Source organism: Plectropomus leopardus, chromosome 16, assembly GCF_008729295.1.
Source record: "Plectropomus leopardus isolate mb chromosome 16, YSFRI_Pleo_2.0, whole genome shotgun sequence".
Lineage (NCBI taxonomy): Eukaryota > Metazoa > Chordata > Actinopteri > Perciformes > Serranidae > Plectropomus > Plectropomus leopardus.
In genome coordinates, this window is record NC_056478.1 from 16,361,186 (window position 1) to 16,379,872 (window position 18,687).

Here is an 18,687-nt window from a genome sequence, read left to right on the forward strand (position 1 = left end):
CAGTATTTTCAAGTATGCCACAGAGGTAAGGGCCAGCTTGGATCATAGAGCAGATAAAGGTTCAGTATTTGCTCAAGGACACTTTTGACAGGTGTGAACAGTCTCACTGGGATCAGACACTCTAGTTTTTATAACATTCTGCTATCAAGGCTAAAATAATCCTGTTTATTCTCATCCATGTAATATGACTATTATATATTATATATATTATATGATTATTATGTAATTGTGAAACATGATGGTTTCTGCTAGGGCTGGGAATCAGTACTTCATACCTTTTAGATATTAATTATATAATAAACATATAACTTCTTAAACAGCTTTAACCCTTAGGGGCTGTTTGGTGCATTTTTTTAGCTTTTCATTCTTCTTTTTTGTTGTTTATAATATTGGCTGTGTTCATATATATAGCATAGATTTTGGCAAGATTGTGTATTCTTCGTTTTCTCTTGGAGTTTCCAGCTCAGCTCCTACAATAAGTCTAAAATACACTGTATTAACAAAATTGCTAATATCATACTGTTAATAGCAAAGAAAATGCGCCACTGAAACCCATTCAGATGCAATTTGAAGCATCATGAAGCCATTGACGCATAAAAACGTGAATTCTATTATTTCTGGGTGCCATTCTGGGCATCTGGCAAATGGAAAAAATATGTGCTATTTCCACTAGGTGCACTGTTATAGCCACTGTTGCTGCTCATCGCTGACATATCCTAAGCCGTGATAATCACAAAAAAATCCACTCTGCATGTAATATATTGAAAATAACTCATTTTGTGTGGTTTCTATATGATCCAAGATGTTTTATTTACTCAGTTCTCTTATCATTCTTGACATTATTTTTTCTAATTCTATAACCAATTTGACTGTAACTTCACAGCTACAGCCCCACAGACACTAGTTACTTTTACATTGTATTTTATTCTGACATGCAGTATTTTTAACTTTCTGTTTCTGGCATTTTGAGCTCTACAGGCAAGAGAAACCTGCAGCGCTGTTTTGAACCTGCAACTGATTGAGAACAGAAACAGCAGCAACACATTTCCCAGTGGATGCACCGGCTTCATAGAAGACTTCAAAGTATGTCCACAGCCTCACTTTGAGGCGAGGTCAACATTCACTCGAGGAATTTATTTATTAGGCCTCATAAATCAAGCTGGACTGTTGAAGTTATTGCTCATGCAAAGCTCTCTAGAGCTCACAACATTTCTGTAGAAAACCGTCTGCGATATTACCCCACCCAACAAAATACTGATTGCTTTACAGTTTTGATTAATGAGAACAAAAAAAGACCTGGGTTTTGTCTGTCACACCAGCTGGCCTCTGTTTCCAATCAGCCGCATACATATCTCTATATGGAAGAATCCTTGAAACTGAGGAATGCAATGTTGATCCCTTGAGTGTTCAACAAGGGGTGTGTGAGTCACTTCACGGGAGTGCAGAGCTCTGTATCACGCAGTTTTTAAGAAGGACTCGTTACAAGTGATAAGAAGTGAATACTTTAGTGGTTAGGGCACCAAAAAAACGATGCATGTGGAGTTGACCTTTGCATGAGAAAGAGCTGAACAAACAAAACCACACAGAGGAATGTGAATACAAAAATATCAACTGCAAGGTGGCGATCCCCACATGAGACAAGAGTCGAAACACAGAGTGAATGTACTGAGAAAAATGACAAGAGATTTTTCGAGATTTTTTGTTCAAAAGAAATCATTAGAATAATATGAGACAATGAACCTCAGTTTGACCTTTATGCGTGGCAGACTGAAGTCTGTCCAGGAATGTCCTAATGCTGAAAACTGAAGCGAACCAAAGTAAGCCTCCATCATTCAGCTCCTTCACTCTTTGATCCCTTACACTCACCGAGTCGTCTTGCCATTACAGCGAGACACTCGTCTGTGACAGATGGACCAAGTGAGTGGAGTATCAGCTGTACAGTCAGTGTGGCTTCAAAACAGCACCGGACATCAGAGAGGACTGTGAAGTCATGTATGTTGCATAACGGCACGTGGGGATCTGAGACAAAGGATGGAGCGCATTTAGGCCTGATGGCTTGTTTATTTTCACCAAATCTGTGCTTTACGGTGGGGTTGTGAGTGAGCAGAGATAAATCGCTTAATGGTTTTCCTGGAATGTCCCTGGAAGTTCACAGGGAGGCTAGATTAAAACTGATTTGAGCTGATAAACGAATTTACTGTTTAGCTAAGCCGTTTTTTTTCTCTGCTTACTTTAATGTTCAAAGTTTGACAGATTCTGTGAACCTAAACAAGCCAACACATTTACTTCCAGCAGAAAATTATTCCGTATAAGACTGACAGAGCTAAAAAAAAAAAAAAAAAAAAAAAAAAAGCAAGAAAGAAAGAAACAAAACAAACATTAAACACAGTAGGCATTTACTGTGACTTCTTGCATGGCTGACTTGGACTCACAACATGTTATCAAGGAACAGCTTGGATGCAGGTATTTTTTTGATAAGCTCTAAAAAGTCTTCTTAAAGTGTGCACTGTGCAGCTGTATTATCTAAAATCAAAAGAATCGCATCGGGACTCAGTATCGGCAGATTCTCAATACACAAATGAAACATTGGATCACGATCGGGGGCAAAAACCTGTGATCAGGATATCCCTGTGATTAACTTTGATTAAAGCACTGTGAATGCTTAGGTTTAGGCAGGGTCGCAAAACAATTATTAGACATGTCTATAAAGCAAATATTTGTTAAACAAGAAATTAATGCAGATGTGTGACGATTATAATCCAAACACACGTCAAAATGCATTGACATCTACAGGGTCTTTGGCTTTCTAACCCCTCTATAGGAGAACAGACTTGATGTTCCACAGATCCACATTATCCACAGGTTATACTGAAATTATGTCATCTTGCTGCAAAATGTTGTCCCCCTGAAGAAAGACACAATAAATTACCTTATTTGCTTTCTTTCCAAGAGTTGGATGAAGAGATCAATACCACTCTCATGTTTGCATGGATAAAGAGCCAGGAGGCGACTAGCTTACCTTAGCATAAAGACTAAAAATGGAGAAACGTTCAGCCAACTCTCTTCGAAGTTATAGGCATCTCTAGAACTCATAACAGATTATCTTGTTTATTTAATTTGTTTGTATACAGATTAAGCAAACAAGATATATGTTATTGTAATATTGTGAGCTCCAGAGGTGCTACTAGTCTTATTTTATAACTTAACTCTTTATAACTAAATCTAATCCAGACAGTACATTATGCGTTTTCAAAGTTAGAGAAGAAATGTGGATGAAAGCGACAGCCTAAGAGTGCTGGTACCTCTGGGATACCCCGCAGAGAAATGTGAGACCCTGAGCGTTTACTGTTATTGAACAGTCTTGACTATATAAACAGTTCTCATGCTCTCTGTCAAAACGCTGACAGCTCTTAGCTGAGCAGGCAGAAGTTGATCGCAAAACTACAGACATAATAATTGGTTAAATGATTGGAGTTCCACTATTACACAAACATTTCTCAGGGTTAAAGCTACTCTGGAGACAAAAATAATCATCTAGTTAAATGTGAGAAGTAAATCAGCTCCAGCTGATTTTGTAATAAATAGACTTAAACCCAATAAAAAATAGCTAATAGGAGAGGGAGCTAATGTGAGGGAGTATCTGTGACCGTCATGACTGACTGACTGTGACAGTTGGACCACAAATCCTCCCATGGCATACATGTTAGCTCACGTGTCTGTGAAAAAAACAAGTGGCTCCGCCCTATGAAAAAGCCTCCACTGTATGCCAAATATAAGAGCAAAACGCTGTAAAGCACATGCTCAGCTCAAGCAGATAAGTCCTTGTGGTGCTGCAGAGTTTTTGATATCTCTCAACATTTGGAAGTAATTTCCCAAAGGCTCTGGGAAAACCCTCACTGCTCTCAGCTCCAAGACAAACAGAAATGTGTTGCTGGCAGTGATTAACTACTCTGCTCATTCATAAAGCTCTTGGACCCGAATGAAGGACCTCTGGCCTGAGGTAATTTGGCGAGAGGCCTCAGATTGTCACCACACTCACTGTGGGAGCCACTTACGGGATCAGAACCTACGGGCCAATCACAGGAGTCTGCTTGGAGGGTTTCCAGTGGGAAAGGAAGCACAGGCATGTACTGTATGTAACAGTTGATGTAAAGTACTTCAACTATATAGTAACTTGATCACAGTTACATACACTGTCTGCAGGGGTTCATGGGTGGAATGACAAAGTGCAGCATCTCTTGAACCAACACGAGGCAATTAACAGAGCTCCTAAGAGGCCACATCTGCCTCACGTGATTTCAACGGTGGGAAGTTGAAAATCTGTACTTAAAGGTCCATTGTGTAGGATTTAGGGGGGTTGTATTGGCAGAAATTAAAAAATGTAATGAGTATGTTTTCTTTAGAGTACCAAATGGGAATTGTTGTCTTCTTTTAACCTGAGCAGTTTACATCTAAAACAGGGCTGGTCCTCATTTATGGAGAACGCCATGTTGCACTGCCATGTTTCTACAGTAGCCCAGAACAGACAAAGTAAACACTGGCTCAAGATAGCACCATTTGTGTTTTTGCATCAGCCACCGTAGTTAGAGGCCCCTCCACAACACAGTTTGAAAGCGCTTCATTCAGTGGTTTACCAGTTTACTGGCACCTCACCAGCTGCCAGCCTACACTCCATACTTGGTCTGAACTGGGACTTGAACCAGTCAAGTGCACAAAGACTGAGCAACTGCCGCCATAATGTGAATAAGGGCCAGTATTAGGTTGTAAAGCATGTTTTTACTGGTTTTAATCAAATGGTCCATTTGTTTTGGAGAGGAAGAGACCTCTGCGGATTATCAGGCAAAAAAAACCTCCTGAACAATAAACACTGAAGGAATTTTAATTGGGATGAGTTTCAGCTGGTTGAAATCTGCATTTTTCACAACCGGACGTCTCTAAATGTCCACGAATCTTACGCACTGCTCCTGAACACCAGAAGTAAAAGGAAAAGCCGACCACAGATTCATCCTCATTTGCTTTTTTTTTTTAGCACTGTGTGATGCCTGCATCATTCATTATCTGCTTGATGATACGATAACGATCTGGTTTATAGCTACATTAATTTGTATTATACATTTAAAGTTTTTTTGTTCATTTTTTTATCATCTTACTGTTAGTACCCCATTGGTTTACTGTACATTCTGTATATTGTTTTTTCTTAACATATATCTTTCTGCACTTTAGCTACTTGTTTGCAACATTTGGTTAGATACTGAACTGCATTTTGTTATACTTAGGCTACTGTGTGTAATGACAATAAAGTTAAATTGGTAATGACCCCGTACAGCATGTATAAGCACTATACATACATCTAATAAATTGTTTATGACACACTATAATGTAGTTGTAAGCAGATACTGTATAAGCACTTTTTCAATGTTTATTGAAGTATCGAATTTGTCAACAATTACAACTTCTCTCATGAAGACATAGTTGTATTATTTACTACTGTGTTTTCTATATTGTCATTTCTTATGTGTTAATACACCAGCCTCCACTGAGGAGTTACAGTTTTTCAGTATGTATTATTAACACTTCCATGCTTAAAACTACAGTTTTGGATTGTTAAAAAAAAACATTTATCAAATTTTAATATTAATTATAATGTTAATGTTTATTACTGCATATAAATTCTAGTTGGAAATCCATATTTTGCATCCAAATCATATGATAAATTTACAAAATAAAACATAGTCTAAGTCTATAGTCTAATAAAATATATAGTCTGAAATATAGTCTCAAATAGTCTTAAGTATATAAACTTGACAGTCAGCTCTAACACTGAAACACTGAATATACATAAATGGATTAGTTATAATCCAGAAATAACATTTTATGAAGGTTCCACTCACCATAACAAGGGACTTTTATTTTTGATACTTTAAGTCAATTTTGCTGCAACTTCTACACTTTTACCTAGATTTAAAAAAAAAATCAAAAGCAGGACTTGTACTTGTAATTTGTATGACTTAGAATTTTGTATTGATACTTTTATCCAAGGAATGTATCTGAAACTGCATGTGAAAAAAAAAAAAAACTGCAAAATTGTTTATCAAGGGAACAGAGTCCTCTGCACTTCGAAAGAGGAACAGTGCTCAGTGGAGCGAATACAGGAAATAACTAACTGAAAGCTGCTGTTTATTTTCTTTAACAATCTATTCTTTTAAAATAGCAAATATCTCTTTATAGAGGCATTTCTTTATACATTTTCTAAATAACTTTCTTCTTCTAATGGAAGAGATGAAAAAAAATATCAATCAAAAAAATCAATCTGAACATTTCAGATAAGTCAACAAATCAACAATCAAAACTTTGACATTGAAAAATGAATAGGAAGGAGCAGTCATTAAGTATTTCTCTCATGTCCGCTCACTGGTCAAGTGTCATTATGTTTATGTTTTGCTTTGTCCCCTCTGAAGTCCACAGAGGAAACCCATCCCCGTGAGCAAAGTGCACGAGGGGGGTGTTCAGCAGCCAGGCCCCAGTCCTCTGCCTTGTCATTGGTCAACACGAAATCTGCATCAGTTTAAAACCAGACAGCACTTTTCTCCCTCCCTTCACACAGCACTACCCCCAAAACAGACAGATAGGGAGGGTCAGACGGAGTCAGTGTGTGTGTCAGACTGTGAGAGATAACCAGAGTTGGTCTCAGGATGCCTGCGTACTCCACCAACATGAGGATGAAGTTCCCAATTGTGGCCTTGGTTTTGGAGATTATCACCATCATCCTGTTTGCAGTGTTTGTGGTCTATGATGATGGGAAAACCAGTCATGGGCACGAGCCCGAGCCTCACCCACACTCCAATGACACTCATCAAGATCACCATGAAGAGCCGGCGCCCATGAACCTCTACCCCAGTAAGTCTACCTGGGGCTGCTCTCTGAGGGATGCCCTGATACTGGATGCCTCACTGTTTGGTTACATAATTATGACTTATTTTTATCTGACAGTTCTGACACATCTGAACTTGCTGGATATTTATTTGTAAAAACAGAAATATATCCAGCTAAGAGGCAAGGTCCTTGTTGTGCTGACCTTCAGTAAGATATAGCAAAATGGTTTAACTGGGAAAATGCTTAAAATTAAGATAATTTCTATTTTTTTAAAAAAGGAATGCATCTAAAAATAGTCCACATTTCCAAAATGTTGTTCTTTACTCTTGAACTTTGAAGGGTTTGGTGAATTGACAAAGGCTGCCTTAGATATCATGTTCATTGGAATAATGTGAGTTCTGTTTAAGGGTGTAATTATTCCAATTACTTGCAAGCAGAAATAGAAGAATTTGGAGGCTGTTTTCAGAGCAAGTCTACTAAATGCAATAAGAGGAGTCATGTGGTCACAAAGACTAGTCATACACATGCAGCTGAGAAGTCCAAAAGGGTCCTGCAGAGAAGAGTGTCAGGTCTCATACGGTGGAGGTCACATGTGATTTAAATCAATGTGACAAACACACAGATAATGAAGGAACAAAGACTGATGGTAAATAGGGCAGAAAAAAGGCTGTTTGTGAAGCAACATTTTTTGATGTTTACTGAGCGCTTTCAAATTTTCAGGAGTTTCTTTCAATCTTGAAAACATATCTGCATTTGTTGCAGCTACCACCGGCTCTTTTACTGTATTAACGTCTGCTCACGCCTGGGTGTGGCAGGTGTGACCCATAGAGATAAGCTCAATGGTTTGCATTATAGACTACCACATGTCTCACAACATAGTCTTAATAATTTCTTTCCTTTTTTTGGTTTCTTTGTGACTTTTTATCACTTCAAGTTAAAATCTTCTCCAGACAAATACTCTACTTTGACTAACAATTTTTATCTGATATGTTTTTTTGGGTTTTTTTTAAGTTGTTGTTGCCTCATTAAAAATTCTTAATAGAACATCTGCTCCCCCTACGTCACTCAGAGGTCAATTATCAGTGCTGCATATTGCATATTTGACCACGATTGGCTTCCAAACTACTTGTCCTGATTCAACAATGTCATGTGTACACATGAGATTTAAAACAAGTACCTGGCAGACTTCTCCTCCTTTAGGAGATGGATGTAAAAAAAAAGCTATCTCAAATTACAACTGCACATACAAGCATAAAAATTAAGTTGCAATGCATAAAAAAAAACACATACACCTTTATGTACCAGCAATCCAAAATTGCCATTATAAAATGCTAAGTGACAAATGCCTCAAAAATAGATATCAAGAATCAAGTATTTTGATTATGTTGAATGCCCTAAAGCTAAGACACTTTAAAAGGCGTTTTAATTACATGATGGCTTGTAGTTGAGTGCAGAGAGATCTGCTATCCAACACATACTAGATGTCTGTAGTAAGATCAAAGGGAGACAAATAAGCAGAAAATGTGGACTGGAGTAAAAGCTATCAGAGCTTTAATCAATGAGTGACAGAAACTAATTCTACATGTGTTTCTGATTAAGACTCTTGGAAAGTTATTTTATCTTAACGAGGAATTGATTTGCACGATGAAATATCAAAGACCCGGATGTTTTTGCTGCAGCTTTTTTTTTTTTTAATGAAATAATAATTCATGTTTCTGCACTGGTTGCATCACTCCTCCACAGTCTGCAGTACATTAGGTCTTGAGGGGATTCTCTCTCTTTCACTTCTGTCTTGGCTCACCCAGTTCTTCAGAAGATTACTGAGTGTTACCTAACATCTGGGCGTGGTGCCAGTCACTGTGGCTGCTTTCTAACTTCACCTCCTCAAGCTCACTATAAGCCCCTACTACGAGAAATGCAAGTCTATGTCCTGGGTGAGAATGGGACAGGGGTCACAGGGCAAAGTTGGGGAGTATTATTTTCTTCAAAACAGCTCGATGGATGCGAGCCAATTCAGATATTTACACCTCAACTCACTGCTGATATCAGTGTTCAAAATGCTGATCGCATGTTATGCAGTGTTAAACAAACACACATCAGTTGGGGTTTTTTTTTTTAAGCTAATCATTTACCCAAATTTCATGACTGTTTTCTTACAAAAACAAAACAGACTCTTCACAGGTGGTTTGACAACAAAAGCCACAATATTTAGCCCCACAAATTCTGTGCGTACATGAAGTGACAAGAAAATTCCACTTGAAAAAAGATGATATCCATGTTAACTCTTGTAAACTCTGCAAAGTGATTGATTGAATTGGTTGATTAATTATTTACTAAACAGATGCAGTTCAAATGAATAGAAACAATAATCTTATGAATCTCGCTAAAAACGATATTTTGGACATGGAGCAGCTAGACAACCACTCTGACTGAGTAGATTTGAGCAGGTCTTTATGCATCAGGTGGTTAATGATGAAAACAGCCTACAGAATAACATTTATTTTAATAAAAGGTTTTTTAAAGCATATACAGAAACCCAGTAAAACACTATACGGTTACTAAGTTGTTGCATCTTTGGATTCTGTCCAGCAGCAGTAGACGTGGGTGTTTTCATATCTCACTTTTTACCCAATGACGTGTTGAAAATGTGCTGACATGCTCTATATGTAAATATTGTTTGTGAAAATTGGTGTGGGTGAATTTAATCTCCCTCATTAGTCCATCATTCTAAAGCTGCTGCATGATTTTCGGTGTTAAATGGAAATGCAGCTGAAAGCAGACAAACAAAAATATTTAAATGAATAGTTTGACACATAGAAATGTAGCATGTGTATTTGTCCTCATATCTACTGTGGGTATGTAATATTTATTTTCATTTTAGATAAGTAGACTTCAGTTATATTTTTTGACAGATAGTTATTAGAATTTCTGTGTAGATGGTTGCTAAAATGGAAAGATGATGAATCCCTAGAGCTGAAGCTGCAGGTCATACATCATCCTCCAAGCTTGCGCAGGTAAACTGTGCCTCTTGGTTTCTATTCTTATATTGCTTAAAAAAAAAGGCTAAAAAAGCTTGTAGAATTCAAAGTCGCCACACAGCTACTCGCCAATCCCCCAGCTGATGAGATGTGTGTGAGCACACAGCTAGGACAGGGGACAAGGTGCTAGCTCTGCAGGTTTAGAAGCCGTCGAGACACCCGCAGTGTTTCCCAAAATACGAGCCATTGGCTCAAGTGTTTATGGTCTGATGACCCCCGTCTCATTGGGGTCCTCATTGCTACTGACCTCGACATGTAACCTAGAATGACTATCTGGTTGCCATAGTGACACTGATGGATTGTGTTTAACTGTTAACCACAACCCCATTCTCTGTTTGAGAAAGAAGATTCAGTGAGAAACAGGAAGTAACACGGACTGGAGTGGAGTTTTAATGTTTCCTGAGGAAATAGTTATTTGAAATACAATTGTTTAAAAGATTGTTAGAGGACTGACTGCTCTCTCTGTTTGTACGTTATATATGACGCTACAGCCAGCGGGGGAAAACAGCTAGCCTGGCTCCATACTAAGGGAACAAAATCCATTTACTAGCTCCTCTAAACCTCACTAATGTACGCGTTAAAAGTCATTTGTTTAATCTGTTCAAAAACTTGTTATGTTGGGGTTTTACAGGGGGTTATGTGCAGGACTATTTTCTGGGTGCAGTGACTTTATCTAGTCTCCGCTGGTTGTCTGGCAACCGCATGGTGACTACAAGACTCCAGGAACTAAACAATTAAGATGTAACGTGTTAAGCTTAGACAACTGAGCATCATTAAGTCAAGATAACGCACTGAAGTTGGACACATTAAAGCTTAGTACTAGCCAATCACAGCACAGTAGGGCGGGACTGGGAGGAACACTCTTGGGAAAAAAAATAATGCTGTTTAGACAATAGCGGCTACCTTCTTTCCCATAACACAGTGAGGAAATGATGCACATTGTTTCTGAGCCTGTGCATACGATGTATCCACAAGGGGCTCATCATATCAAGTTTAAAGGCTTTTGGGAAGCAGCAGTCCCACTTCCTGTCAGGATGATGACTTTTGGGGGGATCGCCCCGTTCTACGTAAATCCCCCCAAAATATCCTGGCCTTAACCCAGATTTACAAATTACCTCCTCTTAAAGAGCTTGTCTTTATAGTGTGTTCTTACTGCTGATGGTTTTGTACAACTCCATGAACTGATAATGAAACACAGGATGTGATCCAAACAAATTCCAAACCCTGCTCCCGTCTTTGTCCGACTGAGACTAACAGATAAGAGTGTGCTAAACAATTAAGATCATATGCACTTAAAGGAAACAGCAAGAGGCCACAAACTCAACAGGAACAGCAGGAGCATTTTTCCATAATCCCATTCATAATGTGATTGAATTGCTTTTCCAGCTAACAGGTCGTGGCTGACAATACAGCCCCTGTGAGAGGAAATGACTCCTGTCAAGACCTTACTGCTTAATTAATTATGTAAAATTCCAAAGTCAAAAGAACCACCATATGGAGAAATGTCTTAGCTGATGTCTAATTGAAGGCAGCGCATCATTAAAGTGTTTCATCTAATGCAATTTCATGTCCACATTTAACTGAGGCTAAAGTGGGACTCACAACAAAGCAGGGTCCTGTCACGGAATAAACAGCAGGACTGACCTCTTTTCCCTCATGTCTCCAGTGTTTCAGGATGTCCACGTCATGATCTTCATCGGCTTTGGCTTCTTGATGACCTTCTTGAAGAGATACGGGTTCAGCAGCGTGGGTGTCAACTTACTCCTGGCTGCCTTCGGCCTGCAGTGGGGCCTCCTCATGCAGGGCATCTGGCACCTGGACGATGGCAAGATCAAAGTCAGCATTTTCAAGTACGAATGTATTTTTCTGCATGTTTTTTTTAAGCGAACCCGTGATTAACGTTTATGCAGTTAGAGGTCCTGTGTGTTGGATTTAGGGGCATCTATTGGCAGAAATTGTATATAATATTCCTAACAATGTTTTCATTAGTTTATAGTCAGTTTTGTTATCTCAGAATGAGTCATTTATATCTACATACAGATTGTGTCCCCCTCCACAGATTCCACAATGTTATTTTACGGTGATCCAGAATGGACAAAGCAAACACTGACTCTAGACAGGGCCATTCATGGTTTCGCTCAGGCCACTGTACTTCCCCCATACGTGTGGCAGACAGAGAAGTTATCAGTTGTCAGTTGTGCAACCTCACGATTACATTCCACCAAATCCTACATGCTAGACCTTTAAATATACACCACCATCTAGGTGGTGTATATTTAAAAAAATGACCTGTTCTGTAGGCTGCTGAGCAGTAGGGGTTTAACCATACATCGATCTGAATCAATCTATCAAGTCAATTAAGAACAATCCAATACTATCCATGCAAAGTGAAAACATTCATAAGCATCATCTTTAAGGAATGTCTTTATTTTCAAATTCCCATGGCAAGTCTGTGTCACCATTTGCGTCCATGAGCACCTCCCTCCTAAACATTTGAATAGTGCTATTGGGCAAGTAGCAACCTCAGAAGCTGAGAAATGAAGCCAACGCTGAAGTGCCAAAAACTCCTGTTCATCAAACGGTCAGTTGAAGCTGGCTCCAAAACTGAGCAAATCCCCACGGACACGCATGATAAAAAGGTAGTTTTGGTCTCTAATGCAAATATTTTTAAATTAGCTATAAAGACCATTTAGAGAACATTTTTAACATGAATGACAACTGTACAAGGGGTCTATAGTTTTATATCACACATTTACAGTTTATTAAGGCCCAAAGCTACAGATATTTCAGATATTTAGGGGTCGGGGGGGCTTTCTGCAAGGTATCACTACAGTTTGTGAGTCAGATCCATCCCTCACTCTTCTACAGCTCCAACCTGTAGTTCATATACGCTCACTTCTGGCACTAAAACACAAAGATGGTGGCAGCCGAAATGCCAAACTCAAGACTTCAAAGCTTCAGAACAAGAGTCCACATACCAATGGGTGACATGACCGTAGCTACGTCTGTTCTTTATATCTACATCTATGTCTAAATGTACATCCCTACTGAGTAGCTCTGATCACTTAACCTATAACTTCTGTTTTCCTAACGATTTGTTTTCTCCTCTATCATGCAGAATAATCAACGCAGACTTCAGCACAGCTACAGTCCTGATCTCCTTTGGAGCCGTTCTGGGTAAAACCAGCCCTGTGCAGCTCCTCATAATGACTGTTCTGGAGATCACCATCTTCGCCATCAATGAACATCTGGTTGCCGAAGTCCTTGGCGTAAGTACACAGTGACTCAAAAATGTGTTGACGAACTGCATGAGCAAAATACAGCACCGATTCCTGCATTGTGATCTGGAACATTCACTGTGTGAACTGGATCTTATTAAACTGTATCACCTTTTCTTTCACAGGCTAATGACGTTGGAGCATCCATGATCATCCACGCTTACGGAGCCTACTTTGGCCTGGCAGTGGCTCGAGTACTTTACAGGCCAGGTTTAAGAAACGGACATGAGAACGATGGATCTGTTTACCACTCTGATATGTTTGCTATGATTGGTAAGAACCAGTTAAACCAGTAAACTAATGTACGATACTTGACATAATTTTACAGCAGTGATGTGCTCTATATGGCTGTAATCTTCCCTCAGTGGTTCATCACCTCCTGCACGTGAACGACTTATGCCACCTAGTGGACACACATAACACTGCAGCACATGCACTGATATTGACCTCAACTGTGAACCACTCCTGTTCAACAAAACTTGCAGTGTGGCTCGATAGGAATCAGATTTTCAAGATAAATCGATACAAATGTTGTTTCTTTATCACTCTGTTCTACAGGAACTGTCTTCTTGTGGATGTTCTGGCCCAGTTTTAACTCTGCCATCGCTGATCCGGGCTTCACTCAGCTCACAGCAGTGATCAACACCTACCTCTCCCTGGCTGCATGTGTGCTCTCTGCCTACGCCATATCCAGCCTCGTGGAGCACAAAGGGAAACTGGACATGGTCAGATAAATTCCTTTCAATATCCACCATGACACTAATTCAAGAAAAAAATAATTCAGTTATATGTATTTGTTTTTATATCTTTGTTTACGACAGGTGCACATTCAGAATGCCACCTTGGCTGGTGGCGTTGCTGTGGGAACATGTGCTGACATGAACATCGGGCCATTTGGGGCAATGCTGATTGGATTTGTGGCTGGCATCATCTCTACCCTGGGCTTCAAGTACCTAACTGTGAGTTGAAAGTCGGAGCAAAGGTGCTGAATAAATAAGGCTGATAGGAGCTGATAAGATTAAATAATAATCCCTGAAGAAGTGTTGGTTTAACTGATTAGTAAATTGATTAGTCCATTGTCAGAAAATCTGCAACAATTTATAATATTTGTGGTTTTCTTACCTTTCTATGATAGTAAATTTAATATATTTAATTTTTGGAATGTTCCCCTCTGGGAAGCTGTGATTGGCATTTTCTACAATTTCTTAACTTTTTTAGACAAAACCATTAAATTAGAAATTAATTAGTAAACTAATGGGCAATAAAAAACAACAACTCATTAGTTGTAAAACTTACAGCCCGTTTATTTTAAAAGTCAAAACGCATTTTTCACCTTTTAAAAAAACACTCCTTCGGTTGCAACAAGAGGCCTTTTTTCTTTCCTGTAGCCCATCCTGGCATCCAACCTGGGAATCCAGGATACCTGCGGTGTCCACAATCTGCACGGCATGCCTGGCATCCTGGGTGGGCTGGCTGGTATCGTGGCTGTGGCTTTGGGGAAAAAAGAAGGGTAAGTGCCACTTAACTCATCACAAGTCTTGTATACATAAACATATTTAATAAAATATAACCACAGACACATCATTGTATTGTAGCTTGAAGTAATTTTATCCTTCAATTAAATGTCAGCTCTTACATTCCTGCCTCTCCTCCTCCTCCTCTTCAGAGGTGATGCTGCCATGCAAGCTGCTGCCTTGGCTTCATCCCTCGGGTTCGCCTTGGTTGGAGGTGCTGTTACAGGTGGGTGGAGATGAAAAATTAGATCATAAATGTGACATAACTCTTACATTTCCTTGAGCACGGGGTTTGTCACTCAACAGAAATAAGGCAAAGGTTCTAATGATTTAGCAAAACGTCCGACTAATCAAACAACTGATTTTTCTTTTTCTTTCAAGGTTTTATAATGAAGTTGCCGTTCTGGGGCCAGCCTCCAGACCAGAACTGCTTCGATGACTCTATTTACTGGGAGGTAAGAAATCCCATTCTTCAAATATTACCTCTAGTGTCTGACAGCCAAGCATCACAAGTGATAGATGCAGAAACCCAATATTTATTAAGTTATTAAATTAGTGGTTTTGGGTTGGTTTGGTATCAGCAAATAAAGGCTTTAAAAATTAAATACCAGCTATTTCCTGTTCCAGTTCTCTCTCACTGCTTGTTTGGTGCTCTGTTTTTATCTCCACACATGTGGTCCAGCACAAAGGCCAAAAACTGTTTGATGTTCGTATGACATTTACCCACGTCTTGTTATAGGTCTCTCTTGTTATGCTACAGATAAATAACTTGGATTGCATGTTTTCCAGGTTCCTGAGGAAGAGGAGGAGAATGAGGAGAGCCTGGCTCATGCTGAACATTCAAAGAACAAAGCAGAGGTTTAAATATCTGCTCAGTCCACTGAGATAGACCACTGACCCCCTATACCACATCCCTACACCAATTTGTCAAATATATTAATGTGACTTTTAAGAAAAACTAAAAAAAATTGCTCTAAGCACAAACACGAGTCCATTTTGAAACTGTTTTGTTAGCAAATATATCTACAGCCAGTACAGTTCAAATTTGTATTTAGGATGCACAGTGAAATTTACAAAATAGAATCTCCAAAATATACATTAATAATTGTTAACAAAAAAATTGATCAGTCCCACTCACACTAAGAAAAAACCCTTCAAGAATTTGAAACAGGGACCTTCAGGGATTTTTTTTACACTGAAAATTGTGATCAATGATTTCAAAACTGTGAGTCACGTCAAAGATTCACTGAATACACTTTCTAAGCTTTTTCTTTATTACGTTTTTATATAATAAAAAACATTAAAGCATGTTTAAAATATTAGCATTGTGTGTATTTCTCCTCATACATTCTTTTATACTTCTATTCACCTGGCATATGTATTTCTGCAGAGGCTTTCAGGTCAAAGAGAGGCATTAAACCTGCTTTGATCTACTGCTTCACATCACTTCACTGGAGCCCAGTCCTTCTGTAAGGAGTCAGAGTCAGACTGTGTGAAACCAGCAGTGAGGCTCTGACATGGGCAGGGATAGTCGCATGATATCTTACTAATGAAGCCTTAACTTGCTCATCTCCCACTGCTTACAATAACTTTCTATCCATCTGAGGGCAGCTGTACAATTTCTTTAAAGCAATGAAGACGACTGCTTTTAGCTTTAGATTTGTTGTCACAGGGCGAGTTTGAGATCTTTCTGATTTCTATTCCATCTGATGTTATCTTACATGTACATACACTTTGGCTTTTATGGATTTACATGGTCAGCTTATTCTATCTTTTTTATACCAGTTTTCTGTATAGGTGACTGACTTTTGGATTATTTTTCATTCTGATTTTTGAAGTGTCACACCAGCAACACACCTCCTGTATATCAAAGGATTAGAGAGCAGCCCTTTCTTGCTTCTCAATGTCTTTTTGAGCTGTACAGGCGGCACGACAGGTATTTAAGTGTTTAACAATACAACACACAGAAGGACTGGGGGGCTAGATTGAACTGACTACACATACAGTGATGTTAATCAAAATTTTTGTTTTTTAAATGATTTATGATGATCAGAATGCATCAGCATATTGTATTTTTATACAGTGGACATATGCCTGTATTGTATGATAAACTAATACTGTCCTAATAAATATGTTTTTGTACAATACCAGTGTTTTTATGTTTTGGTGGTACTAGTAATCCTGCAGATATTTACGGAAATATTCATTCATTCAATCATTTTCCATAACTGCTTGTTAAGGGGTGGGGGGGGTTATAGTTATATGAGACAGTTATAGTACCATGAATATCTCATACTGTTCCAACTCTACTGCCAACAGTAGTTGATCATAATAGCAACTAACAAGGAACAAGAGAGATATATTTGATGTTATTTAAATGAGGGTCACCATTACAAAATTTGTAAAAGCTTTATCTTTATCTCTAACTGTTAAATATCCAATATGGTCACACTACTACAAATGTTAAGGATCTTTATTAAACATGTTTGTTTGTTTATTATTATTATCATTATTATTATTACTAGCGTTATAGTACCTATGTCGCCCAAGCTATTGTTTACATGAGCTTCCCTGAGTGATTTGGGGAAAATACATGCATGGAGCTGAAAACTGCCTTGGTTTTGAACTGTTGTTGCGCATGCAGGCCAGTGCAAACAGTTTGTTTTTGGGCAACATTTTTAATGGAACATGTTGAATAACGTTATTTTGATAAAACGAAACTATTTTAAGATTAGATTTGATTTAATTATGATGATTTATAATAGATCTTTTCCTGACAGAAACGCTGGTGCCACATAATGTGTTCAAGGACGGTCAGAAATGTGAAAATCCAATATCTGTTTTTATTGTTTCTAATTATGGCAAGTAATGTAACTTTGGCAATATTAAAACACCTGTGGGTTTGGAAGGCATGTTTTCTTTGATAATAGGCAGTAAAACACATACAAAATACAGCCATTTAAATCTGTATTCCCATGCCATAAGACAAAATAAAATTTAAGTCCCTCACCAGTGTTTAAAAATGTGCCATGCCTCCCCTCTTGTCCACCACCCACCCCCCTCTCATAAACAACAGACAGTCCCTTAGCTAATTTCGCAAGCTAACCGTCTAAACCAAGATACTCAGCACTGGACGAAATGATTAGCATACCAATGTTAGCTTTTAGCCTAGCCCATTTATAGCCTATTAATTAGCTGAGCACATGTGCAAACTGACCTTAAAGTTGAATCTCTCACTCTCTAGAGCAGTTTAAACAAATCTGAAACATTATCACTTTTACGAAGATATCATTTATTGCACAATCGCTGCATTAGCCTGCATTCATTTAAGCTAACGCTAGGCGTCACCTAGCATGATTAACTGCCGTAAACACCTACGACGGTAATTCGTTATATAAAAGTGAAGAACTGAGGCGGTAACGTACTCAACGTCTTCCCCGAGTGGTTTGTGGTCATATGTAGGTAGCTAAGGAGTAAAAATCCTCAGCAAAAATCATTTAGCATCGTAAATTTTACAGTTTTGGTCACCTGTATTTCACGGTTCAGCTCACCTGTGTTACTGTTTGTTGTTCCTCTCGTCGCCGATGCGCGCGCTGTGCTCACGAGCTGTGGGTCGTTAACCAGCAGCGGTGCATGATGGGATACAAAATGTCTCCAAACAGTACCGGCTAATGCTACTTCATGAAAGATAACTGAATAAATATACATTTGGCCATTTTTTTTCAGCGGTCGAATATCTGATATATTAACAGCAGTCTGCCGTCACCATGGTGAGTAACGTAATATAGCCTCATGCTCCAGTTTTACCTTATTTAATGGCTCAAAGCGTATTTAGCTTTAGCTTAGTAAACGGAGCTCTGTTAACGTTAGGGTCTAGAGAAAGGAAAATTTAGACTCGGTACTTTCTGAGTCTGTGATCAGACTTTTCTTAAAGCCACTGTTGCATGCATTGCGATGCCTATTTTAGCGGTTATGTAGAAATTT

At 38.7% G+C, this 18,687-nt stretch overlaps 1 protein-coding gene and 1 long non-coding RNA gene across 2 annotated transcripts; one reads left to right on the forward strand and one right to left on the reverse strand.

Moving 5' to 3' along the window:
- Nucleotides 1-6,612: 6,612 nt before the first annotated feature.
- Nucleotides 6,613-16,845, forward strand: rhag (Rh associated glycoprotein). The gene is made up of 10 exons (XM_042503093.1): nt 6,613-6,897; nt 11,578-11,761; nt 13,030-13,180; nt 13,315-13,462; nt 13,748-13,914; nt 14,011-14,148; nt 14,578-14,699; nt 14,856-14,929; nt 15,085-15,158; nt 15,493-16,845. The coding sequence occupies exons 1-10, from the start codon at nt 6,693-6,695 to the stop codon at nt 15,565-15,567; spliced, it is 1,338 nt and encodes a 445-aa protein (XP_042359027.1). The 5' UTR covers nt 6,613-6,692; the 3' UTR covers nt 15,568-16,845.
- On the reverse strand, nt 14,595-18,467 carry LOC121955236. The gene is made up of 3 exons (XR_006106619.1): nt 18,255-18,467; nt 14,826-14,920; nt 14,595-14,680 (listed from the first exon to the last, which is right to left on the reverse strand). It is a non-coding gene; the product is annotated as an uncharacterized LOC121955236 (long non-coding RNA).
- Nucleotides 18,468-18,687: the final 220 nt, after the last annotated feature.

Bases quoted from the DNA above. Each gene is read 5' to 3' on its own strand.
- rhag (XM_042503093.1), top strand. From the start codon at position 6,693: ATGCCTGCGTACTCCACCAACATGAGGATGAAGTTCCCAATTGTGGCC. The intron at 6,898-11,577 runs GTAAGTCTACCT...TCATGTCTCCAG, and splicing joins GCCCATGAACCTCTACCCCA to TGTTTCAGGATGTCCACGTC. The intron at 13,181-13,314 runs GTAAGTACACAG...TTTCTTTCACAG, and splicing joins TGGTTGCCGAAGTCCTTGGC to GCTAATGACGTTGGAGCATC.